The sequence below is a fragment of the Dermacentor variabilis genome, chromosome 4 (assembly GCF_050947875.1).
Source record: "Dermacentor variabilis isolate Ectoservices chromosome 4, ASM5094787v1, whole genome shotgun sequence".
In the NCBI taxonomy this organism is placed as follows: Eukaryota; Metazoa; Arthropoda; class Arachnida; order Ixodida; family Ixodidae; genus Dermacentor; species Dermacentor variabilis.
Window position 1 is genome coordinate 10463552 of NC_134571.1, and position 16358 is coordinate 10479909.

At 48.0% G+C, this 16358-nt stretch overlaps 1 protein-coding gene across 3 annotated transcripts in view; it reads left to right on the forward strand.

Annotated features, from left to right (window-relative positions):
* The window catches only part of nwk (FCH and double SH3 domains nervous wreck), a 202631-nt gene that overhangs the window by 118432 nt on the left and 67841 nt on the right, over positions 1 to 16358 (forward strand). For 2 of the 3 annotated variants that reach the window (XM_075688106.1, XM_075688108.1), the window contains exons 15-16: positions 6209 to 6364; positions 7631 to 7840. In XM_075688106.1, the coding sequence (XP_075544221.1) occupies positions 6209 to 6364; positions 7631 to 7840 (366 nt within the window). The remainder of the gene's footprint in view (positions 1 to 6208; positions 6365 to 7630; positions 7841 to 16358) is intronic. The other variant, XM_075688107.1, reaches the window with a different exon arrangement.

The window sequence follows — 16358 nt, forward strand, 5'->3', positions numbered from 1 at the left end:
GACACAACAACGCAAAGGTCGGAAAACAACGATGAGAGCGAGTTATGAAAAATATCGAGGTGATGGAAATCAGCGTTATAATGACTCAGTGTTCTGTAGGCGGTTCAGTGTTGGTGATGACAGACAGGAACATGGAAATGTCTATGCTCTCTGATGACCTTCTGCAGAATACGAAACATGACAATCAATCAATCAATCAAATTTGTTTATTAAAGTGCAGAGGAACAACCTCGAGGGTCTTGGTGCTGGCGCACTCGGCAAAACAATGCATAGGAAGAACAATGCACGCTCACACAAACATACACACGCGCGCTCACATAAAAGGAAGAGTAGTAATTTCGCGAATACAGATTTTAACAGAGCATAAAATGTGTGGACGAAGAGGATACAAAGCAAAAGTGGAGGAAGAGAAGAAATGATTACAGAACGACAGAACACACAGCGGATGTGAGAGTTTTGGTTCAGTTATTCAAATACCCCCGCAACTCCTTGCAGGAAAATATTAAAATGAGGCACGAAGATATCCAGGCACTCTGAATGGGCGTTATATGTCACCTGCACTCTAGATAGAGGGTCACAAAAATATGAATGCTGACAGGCGCGCTGTTTCCTTGGGCCTTTCTGCGAAATGTAAAAGTGCACTTTAGAAAGCGAGTGCGAGCAGCAGATTTTTCCATGTAATAATTTGTGAAGAAAAAAAACGACCGATTTATTGCATCTAAAGGTGAGGGTAGGTAGCCTGAGTGTCTGTGTTAGCTTTGTGGAGATGGAAGGCTTTTGACAGAATCTATGTTTAAGTACAGATGTGAACGTTTTTTGCACATTTTCGAAAAGTTCACAATTTGACCTACAGTACCGCCCCAAGCCACTTAGACGTACTCAGGAACTGGGAGGCATACGCTCTTATATGAAATCACAAACGGCCTGTGTCGTTACCCGACATACGGTGCCGAGCGTTGCGTATGCGCATGTGCAGTTCATGCGTAACACCCAGATTTTCAAAACATTCATTGAACACGTCAACCACGACATTCGCTGTTTCAGGGTTAATTGAATTGAAATCATACGTCAAGAGGTGGTCATCCACGTATCGAAAGGTCTTTAAAATCTTTAGCGTCACAAGTTTTTCTTTTAGATCTCTGTCGTTATCACGACAGACGTCTAAAAGAAAATCTCGTGACGCTAAAGATTGCCCTGTGCATTGCTCCTTGCATTGTGGTGATTGCGGATGTAAATCACTGTTTCAAAATTGTTTAACGTTTAGAAATACAAATAAATATAGGCGGGAAATTGTAGAAGCAAGCTTGATTGCAAAAGAAGGTGCTAACTGCGTCAGCGCTACGTCGATTACTCTAGGCTAAGGGAAACGGCCTGGCCGGAAAATCTTGGGTTGCGCGTGCGATGATTTCCGCTCGTTTGAGCCGGCATGGGTGCCGAGCCTTTCTGGAGGAGAATGCAGTTCATAGTTAGCGCTCGTCCGGTCCTCTTTCTTGTCCGGGTCGGTCCAGCGCTATGACTTCCATTGATGCAATGAACCAACTAGCCCAAAAATCTGCACTCCTGCATCGTTGACATTTTCGGCGTTCGCTGCTACCAAAAAAAAAAAAAGCATTAGAAACAATATAGGAGTGGTAGCGACGAGTTAAAAATATGTCCTTTTTTTCTTAATGTTGAATTCTTTTTCAAAACACAATTGTCTGCTGCCATGGCACATAAACATCTTTGTTTCTTGGGCACAGGCAGACAAGTGCCGCCCTCGGCCGCTAACGGTGCGTTACAGGGCGCTGGCAAGGTTTATCGTTAACCCCATGCCCAAAATACCGTGGCTCTCAGCATATACGTAAGTGGCGCCGCCATAGACGACGGCAGTTTTGTGTATCGCAGACGCAGAGTGTATGTAGGAGGCTATGGGTTTAGCAGACGACGCCGTTCGTCTCTGTGGGGCTGACGCCTTTCTAGCTCATGAGCCTCCGATGAATTCCTTTGGGTTCTTCCTACGTTCCTGGCGATGTAGCCGTTGTCGCGGCGGTTCCAGGAACCGTAGTAAGCATCACTGCGAATGAACAATTTCATGGACGATCTGGCAGAGCGAGCCGCCTGTTGTTACGGCACATGGTTTGACGCCCTCCGTCTGCAAGTGCAACAAAGTTCGTGTCACGTGGCAGTAGGGGCAATGTTGCGACGCGCTTCAATCGCGCGATGTCATGGCTTTGTCTGAGGGAAGCTTTTCTCCTTTTCGTTTAAAATCTTCCAATGCGAGCACAGTATGTATCGATCAAGTAATTAGCTCAAATCGCTGTCTCAAATGTAGGACACACGGTAGCGCACCACGTGTAATCAGCTTTACGTGTAACAGGATTATTCACTTACTTACTAGCGAGTGCAGTCCAAAGCTGAGAACGCGACGCAAAGAAATGAGCTGTCCTGATTCTTCACATCTTTCCAGACAGATTCGCTTCCCCAGCTGCGTGTCGCCGGACCGCCCGACGAGCTTTGATGTCGCCGTTTCCTCTCGATTGAGTCGCGCTAAGAGGATTAGCTAGGCGCGAAGCAGAGAGCGACCAGGTGCGCGCCGGTCGCCGGCTGGAGGCGACCTAATGCTGAAATACGCTTCCGCCTCGTCGTGTTCGGTCGGGCGTAAGCGGGCGAGTTGTGGCGGCTGCGACCACGTTGCGTCGCCCTCGCATTGCTTTTCCTTTCCCGCATGCGCGTCTCTCTCTCTCTCTCTCTCTCTCGAGGCAAGCACGTGCGGATCGGGTTGCCTTTATAAATGCAGTTATAGGAGTGGGTGGCCCGACACTATGTGTGTCTCCCTAGCAGCATTTAACTGCGCGATACTTGGTTGCAGCTTCCGCACACCGAAGTGTGTACACAGTTTCTCCTTCTGTAGTACCAAGTTCGCACCTCTCATAGCGGTTTCCTTCGCCGACAACCACGGAGCAAAGTGCGCAAAATAAAAATTGTACAGTGTGATCAAAGAAACTGCCAACGTCCCACGCTGAAAACAATACGGGTAGATGAAAGGAAGCTTATGACCAGAGACTATTTTTTTTTCAGAACATAAAGCACCCGCTTGTTGTCTTGAAAGCTTGTAAGCATTCGAAATATAGAGCCTATTTCGTTATAGGGAGGATAGCCGCCTTTCGAAATGTCAGGGTAGCCACTTTCCGCAGCGTGTGGTTGCCCAGGGCGTGCGTTCAGTTTGCGCAGGTGTTGCTCAGCTGCCATGGCGTTTCTATGCCCCGTGAGAACACGACGAGGAAAACGAAAGAAAGAAAGCAATGAAAAACTATCCGCACGCACACGGAGCATCGGCCGCATCGCAGGCAGTACCAGCGTCAAAACACTGGCGCGTGCGGGCATCGAGAAAAAACATGACTTGCCACCGGAATTCAAAGTGGTAGCGCTGCGTGATTTCACACCCATGTGTGTTGTGTATATGACGAGCTCGAGGTACGGCGTGGCCAAATCGTCATTCGGCGGTCAGCACTGAGCCCAACATGGCTCGACCCGACACGTCAGCAGCGTCGTGTTGTACTGCTAGCTTGTTTCATAACGTTGACCAGTTAGACAAATATAGCCCGGGATGTTTATCGGAGGCAACGCTAACATAAAATGAAAATGCGAAAGCTAGCTAAAAACAAAAGCTCAAGAAAAACTGTTTCGTTACATCGTAGCCCCGGGGACCAACAGCAATACCCGTTGGACAAATAAAGTTTATTGCTATCCTATCCTACAAAGTGACGTTGTAAGGGTGTCATGGCCAGTTGTAGCTATGAAGGAGACGCCGCCTTTAAGCGGCGTTTTATTCAATGTATACTAGTGTGGTTTCACGGACTCTAGGAAAGTTTTCGAATCGAAAATTCTTGGACCCGGACAACACCCGTCCGTGGCGCCGGAAGTTATTCGCGCACTTCTCTTTACTTTCTTCAGGTTGCTTTCTCCCTCTCACGGTGTCACGAAAAGAACAAGAAAAGAAGAAAAAAAAAAGAGCGGCATCAACGTATCCGCTCACAGTGAACAGATAAATTTAAGAAGATTTTAGTGTTGCTTCCGTCTGGGGATCAGCTGTTATCATTGACTGTGCTCTGCTGTCTACCTGTCCTTATATTAAACGTCAATCCATGATAAAAGGCAGTGTACTATAGTTAATTAAGAAAAAATGAGACATCCACCTAATCGTAGCAATTGCTACAAAGGAAACCCCTACGGGTTCCCCGAAAGAAATGCCTCAGAGTTGAAGAAAAATTCGTCCTGGTCCTGGACTCGAACCCGGTACCACCGCCTTTCCGGGGCAGCCGCTCTACCATCTGAGCTAGCCAGGCGGCTAGCAGATGGCAGGGCGAAGTCGAATTTGTTAACAACTCGAAGCAAAGGCAAGGGTTTTACGTAATCGTTCTGCGGAAACCCGCAAGGTGGAGAGAAGTAATTAATTAAGGGAAAATGAGACATCCACCTAATCGTAGCAATTGTGCTATAATTGCTACGTCAGTGTACTATAGTATATTAGAGTCGAATGCCTCCACCATGAACGCCTATAAAAGGAAATTACCTGTATAACGAAGGAATGCTTCCGGCCCGGTTATATTGCGAGCTCTGCGGTGCACCACCTCTACAACGAAGTGACCTCTATAACGAACCATTCCAGATGCCCCAAGCACTTTATTACGAAGGCGTTTGACTGTACTCGTAGCGTTGTAAGTTCCCTTTATTTAACTACTGTAAGTTCCCTTTGTTCAACTACTGCGGGTCATGTTTGCTTGTACGTGTGCGGTATTTTCTTCGATTTGCCGTTTGCTTGTTTATGCACCTCATAAAAAAGGGGTTCTCAGCCAAATCAGACTCCTCAAGTTGCTGACTCCCCGACACAATACTTGCCTCGCTATTATTTGGACACTGTGGCACCAGGCTGTAAAATAAGTCCCCTATAAAAACAGCTCTTGACACGAAACACACGCAAATGCATTTGAAAAAGAAGAATAGTATCTTTCTTTTCGCTCCTTTACGCAGAGAAGTGGTGGTTGTCATGTATTACTTTCATGTTCTCTCTCCTGTCCTTGTAGTTGCTCTTCAAAAAACTTAGCAATGTAGATGCTCGCAGTTTGACGAAACTGCGACTGCTGCTTCTGCTCAGACGTTTCTTGCTTAGCAGCTGTGCTAATATGGCTCATGCATTGTCCAAATTAACTACACTCCCGCTGTTTTGATTGCAGCTCGACAGATGCTGCATCACTTTGCGGCGGCAGCAGTTTCTACTGTCGGGTTACCTCACAGTTTCCTGTAATCATGCGATCTGCTGCCTTACGCCGCCGAGCGCTCTCAACGGCTTCCTCTCAATCACATAACACGGACTGCTTCCAGGCATGCGGACAGTCGACGTGCTCTCAGACACTTTGTTGTGCTGAGTTGTACTTGTCATAGGACGCAAGATGTCGAGCAACATTAACATCTATTTGCATGCATGCAAGAACGCAGCAGCCGAAATCAGAGCAGTAGAAACAATCACGTGAACGCCCGTGCGTGTGTCCTTCTGCAATTTGATCCTACTGAGCAAGTGCGTTGAGCACCACATCACGTGCGATGATTCCAAATGGCTTGTTGCTGGGCAAGTTGGTGCGTTTTACTATCAATAATTTTTAACGGTGCTAACACGGATATCACACTGTGTTTGTCTTGTTCTTTGTGTGGTTTCTGTTCCCGGTGGTTTAAAAGTAATGTACGGTAAACATGCAATGATGTCTGCGCCACCGCACGAGCCTCAAAACAGCGCAAGTTATCCAGAAAAGTTGCACGGTTTTTTTGTCTTAACATCCGCGCAACATGGCCCTGTCCAGACAGCTATTTTCCATATAAACTAGTATCAAGCACGTTGAAAAGTAGATGTAATGGCGTAAATAAAGGTGAGGGTGCGAACACATGCAAAATGTTTGCCACAAGCGCCATGTTTTGTGCCTTCAAGTCCTCGTATTTTCCTGCGCCTTTGCATCGATTACGATTGTTCCAGCTAAACGAAGCCCCATTACTGTTTCACACGGGAAACGTTTGGTCCATTTGCTCCATATTCGGTTCGTCCGTATTAACGAGAGCCATAGCTGCATGGCACGCGCACGGGCGCGCACACCTGCATGCACGATCACACTATAGCACAACTCACGCACACGTGCACGCGCTTGCCGACACGAACGCGATATTTTTTTTTTTTTCGCAGCTCAACTACGAGGAGCCGAACGAGGCGGCGCCCTACGAGGCGGACTTTGACGGCGGGTCCTCGTCGGACACGTCGGCAGCGCCGGCGTCATCGTCCGTCGCGGGCGGCTCGGAGGCAGACGAAGCCGCGCAGGTGATGGCAGCCTCCTCGGCGCAGGTATACCCGCCCATGCCCTCGCGTCAGTTTGTATGCTCACTGCTGAGGTTCAGGCGATGACCGATATACTACACTCTACGTGTGCCAGTATAACTGAATGCGGGAAGACGCCGTTGGATGCTGGGATCACGCTGGGATGCTGGGATCTCACGATGCTGGGATCAACCGCAATGCGTTTCAGTCAGTATTTTGTTGCACAACTATTCAGAAATGAAGATACAAACATTATTTCGTTGCGGTTATGTCGCAGTCATGAATGAGGTATAACCGCCAACGATACTGTTCGATTATACTCTTCCCCATGTACGCCCTGTAGCTCACTATTCTAAAAAAGTGCCATTTGACTCTGCTACTTGAGAGTGGCAGTGTTATCGGCCGAAATCGGTCAGAAGGCGTTCCAAGCATACGCAATGTAAGAGAGGGAGTAAAACTTCATTGACTTAACGTGAGAGACTGTGGGAACAATTTGCAAACACGCGCTCATACATCCTCTGCGCGACGTACCTGGCGACACAGCTTGTGATTTGCTCGAAACTTCCACACCACATCAACACTCTAAAAGAGCACTAGCTACATGACTGCAGGAAGACGGACAACTCCACCCCAGTATCCCTGCTACTTACACTTTCCGTCGAGACAACCGTGACGAACTTCTGGTTTGTCATCAATGTGCACTTCTGTGGCAAAAGACATCGCAGAAAAAATTACCGAGACACCAATGGTTGTCTCCTGTTGCGGTGGTTCCACTTCTCCGCTTTCACAATTTTGTTCCTTCTGTGCGTAAGAAGACAAGTTTTCATTTAGATTTCATGTTTTTTTTTATATATTCGAAACTGCTTACTACTTAATCTAGCAGTCAATAATCAGGGCCCGCGTTCACGAAGTTTCTCTTACGTAAGAGCGTTTTTCTCATTGGCCGTCGTTGGGGCGCCGTTCGTTCACAAGTAGTCAACGAGATAAAGAGATGATCGTCGCGGCAATGGGTAATTGCCGAAATCAGCGCTTAAGAGGTGTGAGAGCAGAGAGAGAAGTCTTGATCCTAAGTGAGCAAAGGAGCGTGACTTCTCAGTCGTGGAACAAGGAAAAATTGCTCCAAATGGGTGTACAATGTGCCATTGGTTATAGCAGGTATAAAGCGGCACTTCTGCACGTCGGGGCCGCACTTAGTAGCGGTCACATTTATTGCACTTTCCCTCGCGCGTAACCGAGCCGAAATGCATTCCATGAACCCTCGACGCTTCCACTGCGGAACTTCTCGACGCGCAGGGCAGCCTCCCGTACGAACAAGACCCCACGTCGGTGAACTGGGACGACGAGCCCCAGGTGTCAGTGTCAACCATCGATGTGGGCAACCTGGAGGCCGCCTACGAACCACCGGCCGCCGAGGAAGAAGACGAGGCGCCTCTGCGTCTGGCAGAGGAGCGCGAAGACTCGCTGCAGGTGGCCATCAAGTGCTTCGCACTCTTCTCGTACGAGGTACGTGCACGCGGTCATCCTTTTTCACTGCTCGTATGAACTCGTGGGTGCATACAACGACGCTCATTGTGGCACGGCCGCGTAAAGCGGGTTTCTGGTGGAATGGCCGACAGCATGGTCGTCGTGTGTGCTCCGGCGAAGGAACAACTCTGCAAGCACAGCGGTTCTTCAGCGCCAAAATATCCACGGCCGTCGAAGGCCTCCGGCAGTTGATGCGCTTTGATTCTTTCCTCAGCTGGAGGGTAGTTAAAAGACATGTTTCTTGCCGCAAGTCAAAAGACACACAAAAGGAAGATACATAGAAGACAACACGGGCGGCACTTCCGACTGATTTAGTTTTGGCGGTGACCCAGGAATGTATATACACATACGCGCATGCGCACGCACTTCACGAACCTATGTTATGCAGCGCGACTTGTTTGTGCTTTGTGTGTGTTTTAACTTGCGGCAAGAAGCATGTCTTTTAGCAAGCACCAACTAGGCCAACAAGCAGTTCTGTTGGATGGTATTTGTAATTCTCGAGCAGGCGCTGCCCATACAGCGTAGTAGAGGTCAACGCGTCACTTGAGCACGGCGTCATGCTGAGCGCAACTTTTGCTATAGGAATTAGATTGTGGCCTCTCATTATGCGCAGAATTATGCGCTAGTCAGGACAATAAGAAAGTGTTCGTATTTCTCCTCAGTACGGCAGGAATGCAGTTCTGATTTCAAGTCCTCTACGTAAGTTCGACGGCCGAGTTGTCCCACACGCTGCACAGTATACAATATGTAGTGATTCGCGGTCTTGCACCTGCTCCGTTTTTCGGGAAGGAAATATCTGCCGCACGGTCGTGTGCCTTTCTGTGCAGTATTTGCGCTCACTAAAGCTCTAGCGCCTATCGTTTCCAGTTCGATAGCACTCGCGCATTTCTACGAATGCTTCCATTCGTTAAAGGAGCACTAAAGAGAAAAATTACTGGTTCTGTTTCAGTAAGACAATGTCGAAAACATCCGTCTTACCGCGATAAGACGCTCGGTAGGCCTGCAAAAAAGCGCAATAACAAAATACGGGCGCCTCCTTCAATTTCCCACGCCAGCTCGCTGTGACGTCATGGATTTCGACAGGGCCCACTAAATGCTTTAGTGCTAAAGATAGACTACATTGTGTTCTAAGTGTGCTAAAGATTGAATAAGGCGAGTTTCGGAAACTTTATAGCATGATAACTATTGGAGAAAATGTGAAAGCGTTCTCTGGTGTAAATAATTTCAGGTATGGCACGGCAAACCGTGAATCTTTGCAAAAAAAAAAAAGGCTCTGCTGATAAATACCAAATTAATGACGCAGGTTACAGCACATATGAATAGTGCAACGCATGTTTTCAAAGTAAGTGAGTAGCCTTGGTATACAAAAGTGCTGCAAGTTTTATCTGGACGCTCTTAAAAGGCTCGCAGTGGGAGTCTCTTCCACTAGGTAGTACAGCCGCAGACGTAGTGCATGGCTCTTCTTTTGCTTTCACACAATCATTGAAGTGTCTAAGCACTTGCTGCGCCCCTTGTCTTTCTCTGGAGATCCAGAATTTTTTACGTACCTCTGCAAGTGTGTCTTAGATGTCACTGTGAAGACTCTGTCGACGTGCATCACAAACAATCAACTTTGAGAATAAGCTTCCCGTATGCAGTGACGGGAGATTCTTCATTTCTTAGACCTGTCTCTGCGTCAACTGAAGACGTCCTTAAATGCGCAGTCTCTGGAACGAGTCCAAGAATGGACTCAGCATCTTGAGACTCGAATGGCTTTTCAAAGCGTCATTCCTACACACTTCCATTGTTTCTCTACCATAAGGATTCTCCAACCAGTATTACTCAGCAGCGTCTACTATTCCGACTGTTGTAGGATTTGGAGATGATCTCGCAGCTGCCACCATTTGTAAGATTTGGAGTCGGGCTTATAACACGATCAGAGGAACTTGGGGCGACAGGACTAGGCGAGCAGGATTTGTTTACATGTTATTTAGATTTGAGCATGGGATACATTTACAGTCTAGCGTGGCTCCCAAATGGAGCCCGCAAGACGAAGCATACAGCAAACGAGCCCACAGCTCATGAGTACATTTCGAGCACGACATCGAGCACACTCTAGCAGCCGACAATCGCTGCTTATAAGCACTCCGTTCGACGTCATCGTTCGACGTCATCGCAGACTACACGCCTTTTTGGAAGAGGAGGGCTCACACACACGTGCTGCACAGGTTTCAGTGCTCTCTCAAGGGCGGACGACCTTTGCAGCGCAGTCGTCGTGGTATCCATTGTCTGGCGTCCCCGTAATCAGCTGGTCACGCCCGACCCCAGCCGGCGTCGCTAAATTCCAGAGCTGCCTTTTTCCTCTAGTCGCCACGTGTGTCAGCAGACTGTGACGAATCCTGGGGCCCCCGTACCGCAAAGCACCCTTTTGCCAGGGGGGCTCCCCCTGCCGCAGAGAGACCATGACGACCCGGCAAATTAAGCAACAATGCACGGGGCGCCAAACGTGGCCAGCCCTGCTGTCGTCACCGATCCTCCAAACGCGGCGCATGGTCGGTTAGCGTTGTCGTCCTCGCTCGTTCTCTGAAGGGTGCCGCCACCGCGGTTCGGTCGAAGCACGTGCAGCGGGCTGAAATAGCTGGCACGTTGCCACCCCGGCCGGCCATTCCTAACACTGTAAGCTCACAATTATGTCCTGTGGCCTGATTTTGACAGTTTATTATAAATTGAAGGCACATTGTGGTGATACACAACATGTGACTCTCGCTGATGTATCTCTGAAGTTCGAGTAAAACTGTCTGAGTAGAGCTTGCACGACTAGTCGTTCCTCTGATGACACAGCGTTTAAGACAGTGTTCGCGAAGTGTCTTGGCCGCATGCCTGCTTCCTTCTCAATACAAGAAGTTCCTTGCCACCACGTTATGTGTGCCTTTAAATTCTGCAACTATATTCGGCACGTAAGGAGGTCAGGGATTTTCTTCTCCTGCATGGGCAACGTCACCAATTCTGATCACTGCAATGCTGCTGAATTTCATCGACTCTGTTTGCGACAAACTGCTTCCATCTTGAAGAAGAACCTTTTAGCCAATGCAGAGCTTAGGTAAAATCAGTTAAATATGTGGTTCGTGTCAAGCAAAAACATTGGGGCACAATTTTGGAGCAATTTTCCCAGCCGTGCTTCGAGGAAAGCACCTGCAAGCTCAAGCCTTAACTGTGTCATATTTCTAAGTCGTGCAGCCCTAGACTTGGCCAAGAGAAGCTCAGAGTGTACGCATTGTTTGTCTTTTATCCCTAGGTAGGCGTAAGCCACGTAAGCTCTCTGATTGGCGTCGCAAAGTATGCGTAGCTGCCGTTCGGGAACACCTGACTAGCAGGTAACGGCACGACTGGCTCTCAAGGCACGAAGTTTGAGTAAATCAGAGCGCCACCTTTTGCTGTTTGTTGAATGTCGTCAGGCAATGCCGCATCCTAGACTTCGTTTAGTTTCAACGTTTCTTGAAAAAGTAACGTAAACGTCGCAGTAAATTCAAGTGGATGAAATATGCTTGCTGCGGCGTATAGCACCGCCCCCTTTGCATTTGACTCCCTGTCGAAGGATACAAGTACAGAGTTCGTATAGGGATTGCGTCCTCGTTTTGTGTATTGTTAAGAGCGGCCAGCTGCAGCGCAAAGTTTTGCCAACCCGTTGCGACTGTGGAGGCAACATCCCGGGAGCATCGCCGCCAACCTCTAGCCACGGCGTCACTAAGTCGACTTTGTGTCGATATCAATACGCGCATCCTCCACTCTCCGTCGCTTCAGCTAAGATGCGTTGTGACTGAAGGAGTTCGACGAAGCAGGCTTTGTGCTCAACACGACAAAGCGTACCTGATCTCCTACGGGCGGGGGAGCTGCCGCGGGAACGCCGACGGACACTCCTTCCCACGCACCAATCAAGACGCAAGACAACGCGCTACCCGGAACGGCTCCGAGCTCTATGAAATTCGTGTGGTGTCGGTTTCGAACCATGAACACGTGTGTGTGTGCATGTGTGTGTGTAAACCGTCCTGCGGAGAGGCGGCTAGTTTGCGATGACTAAACGAACGTTCGCGTCGCCTTGTATCGCGGAAGGACCGAGTGTTTAAAAACTGCTGTTGTGCGGATGCTCGACACACTTTTCTTAAGCTGTCATGTTGGACTGAGACTTCTCTCAAGCAGTCATGTTAGACTGATGTACTTTCTCAAACAGTCATGTTAGACTGATATAAATACTGTAAATAAACCCATATTCCTCGTTCTCGATGAGAAACAGTGCTTCCTTTCATCAACGTCCTCAGCGTGGATAAGTTGGACGACGGCATGGGCCAGCTACCTTCGAATTCATGCCGGACTCTAATCTTGACAACGGATCACGAGCGATGGGATTTAGCCCCCAATCCTGACAGTATACACATGTCAGAGAATCTTGACTGCAAGACCTGAGACAGCCATTTCTTCTTTTCGGTAAAAAAATTGTCTCAAACGTTATGAATTAAAAGACTAGTTCCTGTGTCACATGCCTCCAGCTTCGATGATTTTATTTCCATGGTAGAAAATAATTTCAGCATCTTTCTCCGTAAACCATCCGACTAATAGGTCATCACCATTACATGAGCACGCCAAAATCATAGCTATGTCTTGAAAAACGTATTTTATAGACTCGCAGTGGTGCTTCAAGGCAGTATTAAGCAAGAACGGTATTACTGCCCGGCTAAATGGTAAACAGGTCATCCTCCACTCCTTGATTTCCGGTTTAGGGTCTTCTGCAGAGGGGAGCTAGGGTCTTGAACAAACAAAGTCTAACGGTGTTTATTTGTTCAGTTTCAATGCTGTTCTGGAGAAAAGCCTCTTCTATGTCGGCAGTAAGAGCGACGATGTACAGCAGGAAGCGAAGCAGTAGTTCCGCAAGATCTTCAATAAGCTTCGGCCGTTCATCGAGTTGCTCGTTCATGGCAGTGCTTCCAAGGCCATGGGAACACGCATGAAATACATTCTTAAACAAATGTACACCATCTGGGGCGTATATTTGCCACATAACAATCGTCTTCTGTCTTGTTTGCGTTTCCTTTCTTGAAAATGCCGCGCCCTCTACTTTCCTGTCGGCAATGTCATGTCATGCTGATAACGCGCAGGCCGTTCGTTACTGGGAAGTATCGGGCTCGCAGCGTTAAAGAAATGAAGTGCGGGCAAGACAGATGAGGATGATTGTTGTGTGGCAAATATACACCCCAAAGGTCCAGCTGTTTTTAGAGTGTAGCACTAGACTGACTCTGGACTACAGGAATATGCGGCATATAATAAACGGGTGAATTTTCGTGCACCTTCCTCGGTACATGCTCAGCGTGTTCCAGCTTCACGTAGTTGCGGATAATGCTGCCGTAGTATCAGCCGAAGCGCGGATTGCGTATTTCTTTCTTTCCGGTGGTACCAAGTCGTTTCGGAGCTTAAGCTTTGTTTTCCTCAAGGCAACTACAATTCTGTTTTCAAAGAAGGGCAACGTGGTATCGTCCATTGACAAAGTTTAGGCACGATTTAATATCTTTGATGACGGTCTCACGTCTTTGATAACCATCGTCCTGCATACTGATGCTTTCCAGTTCGCGAAATTCCCGTAAGACGTCTTTAGTTGACTCTTCTATTGTACCGACACCAAGGTGTTCACGTTTTTACACTGCCAGCAGATTCGCAGCACACACATTTGCGATTAGTACGGAAACGACGATGGCAAATGCGGTACACACGCAGCGATAGCATAGCTCTGTCACGGTGTAATCTTAAACCACCGATTCCTCATACTGTGCGGCTCCTGCTGATGACTCTGCCAATGAGTACTAACCTTCGTTTAAGTGTCATGTAAACTTGTGACTTCAGAGACTTCCTTCGTTTCGCGCATTTAGACGAAGGGTGGTAGCCGCCAGTAAGGAGAACAGCCTGGCGTCCGGCAATTTCGCAGGCGAAATTAACGCGCCGACTTTCCGAACAGCGCCATCCAGCGGTTGTAGTCCTCCTTTCGCTTCCATAGCACCTGCTCTCGCAGTTACCGCTTAGACCTGGAGCACGTGCCTTTCAGTCAGCAATGGAGACAAATCGGATATGAACCTTTCGGTTAAAGCGCGTTCCTCCAAACTTACGTTCTCAATCTCGTATGGCATTCGGCAGGGGAAGCTGCAAGGAGGAGGCGGGGAAGGACAGCACGTTGAAAAGTAGCTGGCAGCGTTCGAGGAGCGGCATTTCTTCAGAAAGGTGTGAAGCACTTCTGAGAAGAGCTCTCACCACGACCGTCCTCGGTATAGATCGGCGCTTTCGGAACGGGCGGAGTGGAGCGGTCGGCGGTGATGGATCAAGCGCCGCGGCCTGGCGCGCGAGAGATGCGGCCATCCGTCACGGCTCCTGGACGGACGCGGAAATCCCCCGGAATCCGGCCGCCGCGGTTCTCTGCGAAGATGGCGGTCGCCCTCTCCGGGACACGCCGCGCGTCGTGCTGCACCCGCTGCCTTAGCAATGCCACCGGTGCTCGTGGCTCTTTCTCGGCAGTGCTTCCTGCTTGCTTTCTTGGTCTCGAACTATGAGCCGGTTCCTGTTCGAGAACTTGCTTTCTTTTTCTCGAATTACGGAAGATTTGTCGCCAGGGCTGTCGGCTGCGTGCGCATGCCCTCCCCGCTTTCCTTTTGTTGCCCCCTCTTGTTCCTTTCGTTGTACATTTCTTTATTCCAATAATCACGAAGTAGACTGAGTTCACCCAGCGTTTCATATTTTCTGTTCTGCGGGCAAGCGCTTTGCCTAGTCGTCGAATACAGCGGAGCGACCAGGAAGCTTTCCAACTGAAGCCACGTGATTGTCTCTCGCTATACGTTAGACAGCAAAATTTGTATTGCCTGAACCCCGGGGCTTTCCTGTGGGCGCGTTCCTCGGCGAGTAGGCGAACGACTGGTCGTGGCGAGGGCGAATCGGATGACACGCAAGGTCGATCCAAATAGGTCCTGGAGCTTGGGCGAAAAGCGGTTCAGAACAAACTGTCACCAACATCAGCAAGGGTGGCTATGGGAGCAGCGATTGAAGCGCGACTATGTTCGGAGGGAACGAACATTGGAAAAGATAAAAGCGTTTTTTAATTAAAGGGAAACACAGATTCATTCAAGGAAAGTAAAATTCCTTATCAATTTTTTATATATGTGACGAGTAAAGAAAAGACAACTCTATTTTATTTTATCATTATCAATAAATAACGTTTTTCAGCGCCCATCGTAAGAGAGGGCATTGACGCCGCTATCACTTGCGATGGAATGCATCTCTTGAAGTGTGCAGAAAGGCGCGTTTGTAAAGTAAAGTTCACCTGTTACAATACACTCCCCTCACACGTTGTGCTGTTTTGCCTGTCGACGTTTGTCTGAATTTGGTGACGCGGGCAGCTTCATCGACTCTCGACTTGTTCAGTCAGCAGTAGTGAGTTAAGACTGCCAGATAATTGCTTACTTTAGTTGTTTTCGTGCTACTGCGCAGGCCAACGGGCTTGGCGTCCGACGATAGAACCAGCACTCTACACCTGAAGCTTTCGTCGACCTCCAAAGAAAGCATGGTCTTTTCAGGGGTGCGATTTCGACGCTGTTTTTTATGTCAGAATGCAGATATGTCCCAAAGTCGGATAACTTAGTTTAGCACAAAAAGCCCTTCCTAAGACCATGCTGGTTATAGAAAAAAAAAAAAAAGATTCGACAACACTCCAGATGTCTGCAATGTGAAGAGTGATAATGCGCAGACAATGTGGACGTTCATAGTAAAAGCAGCGCAAAAAATAACGGCAACAAAAGACAGAAAAATACACGGAACAGGCGCTGAGTCTTGTGTACTTCTCTGTCTTGTGTTGCCGTTATTTTTTACGCTGATTTTACTGTGAAAATTAACCAACTCGCCCAGTTTGGCACTCTAATGTGGACGATAATCTTCAAATGAGATTTCATGGACACAGTTAAGTACTGGTATTACCTTTGCCGTCTTCCAGTTAGAACGAAGTAAAGCAGTGACTAGCGACTGCCTGAATATGTGAAGCAGAATAGTGCTTGACGGCTAGCTGGTACAGCATTCATCAGTACCTCTAATTAATTTCACTTATATACGCCATATTAGGAACACAGCATAGGGTTATTTATGATAGATATCATAAATTATAATTATGATTACTGGTACTGTAGTTGAGGTACATAAGGGAAACTTGAATTACCCTTTACTGTGAATAAATATGTCAAATATGAGTTAAACGTCGTTGGACATTCCCTAACTGAAATAGGGGTGCTGTTGCAGTCTTCTGTTGCTGCAGTCGGTGCAGGTCTTTTCTCGAAAACTGAGAAGTTCAGAATGTCCATTAGAAAAATATTTTTCCGTAGCTTCACCTAAAGATAAGCGATGCGATTTAAGAAAAGCGTGGATTTGTGCCATGCAAAATACGCACTCACTCGCTATAATATCCACAATCAGAATTTCCTTTTTCTAATTTCCATGCGCT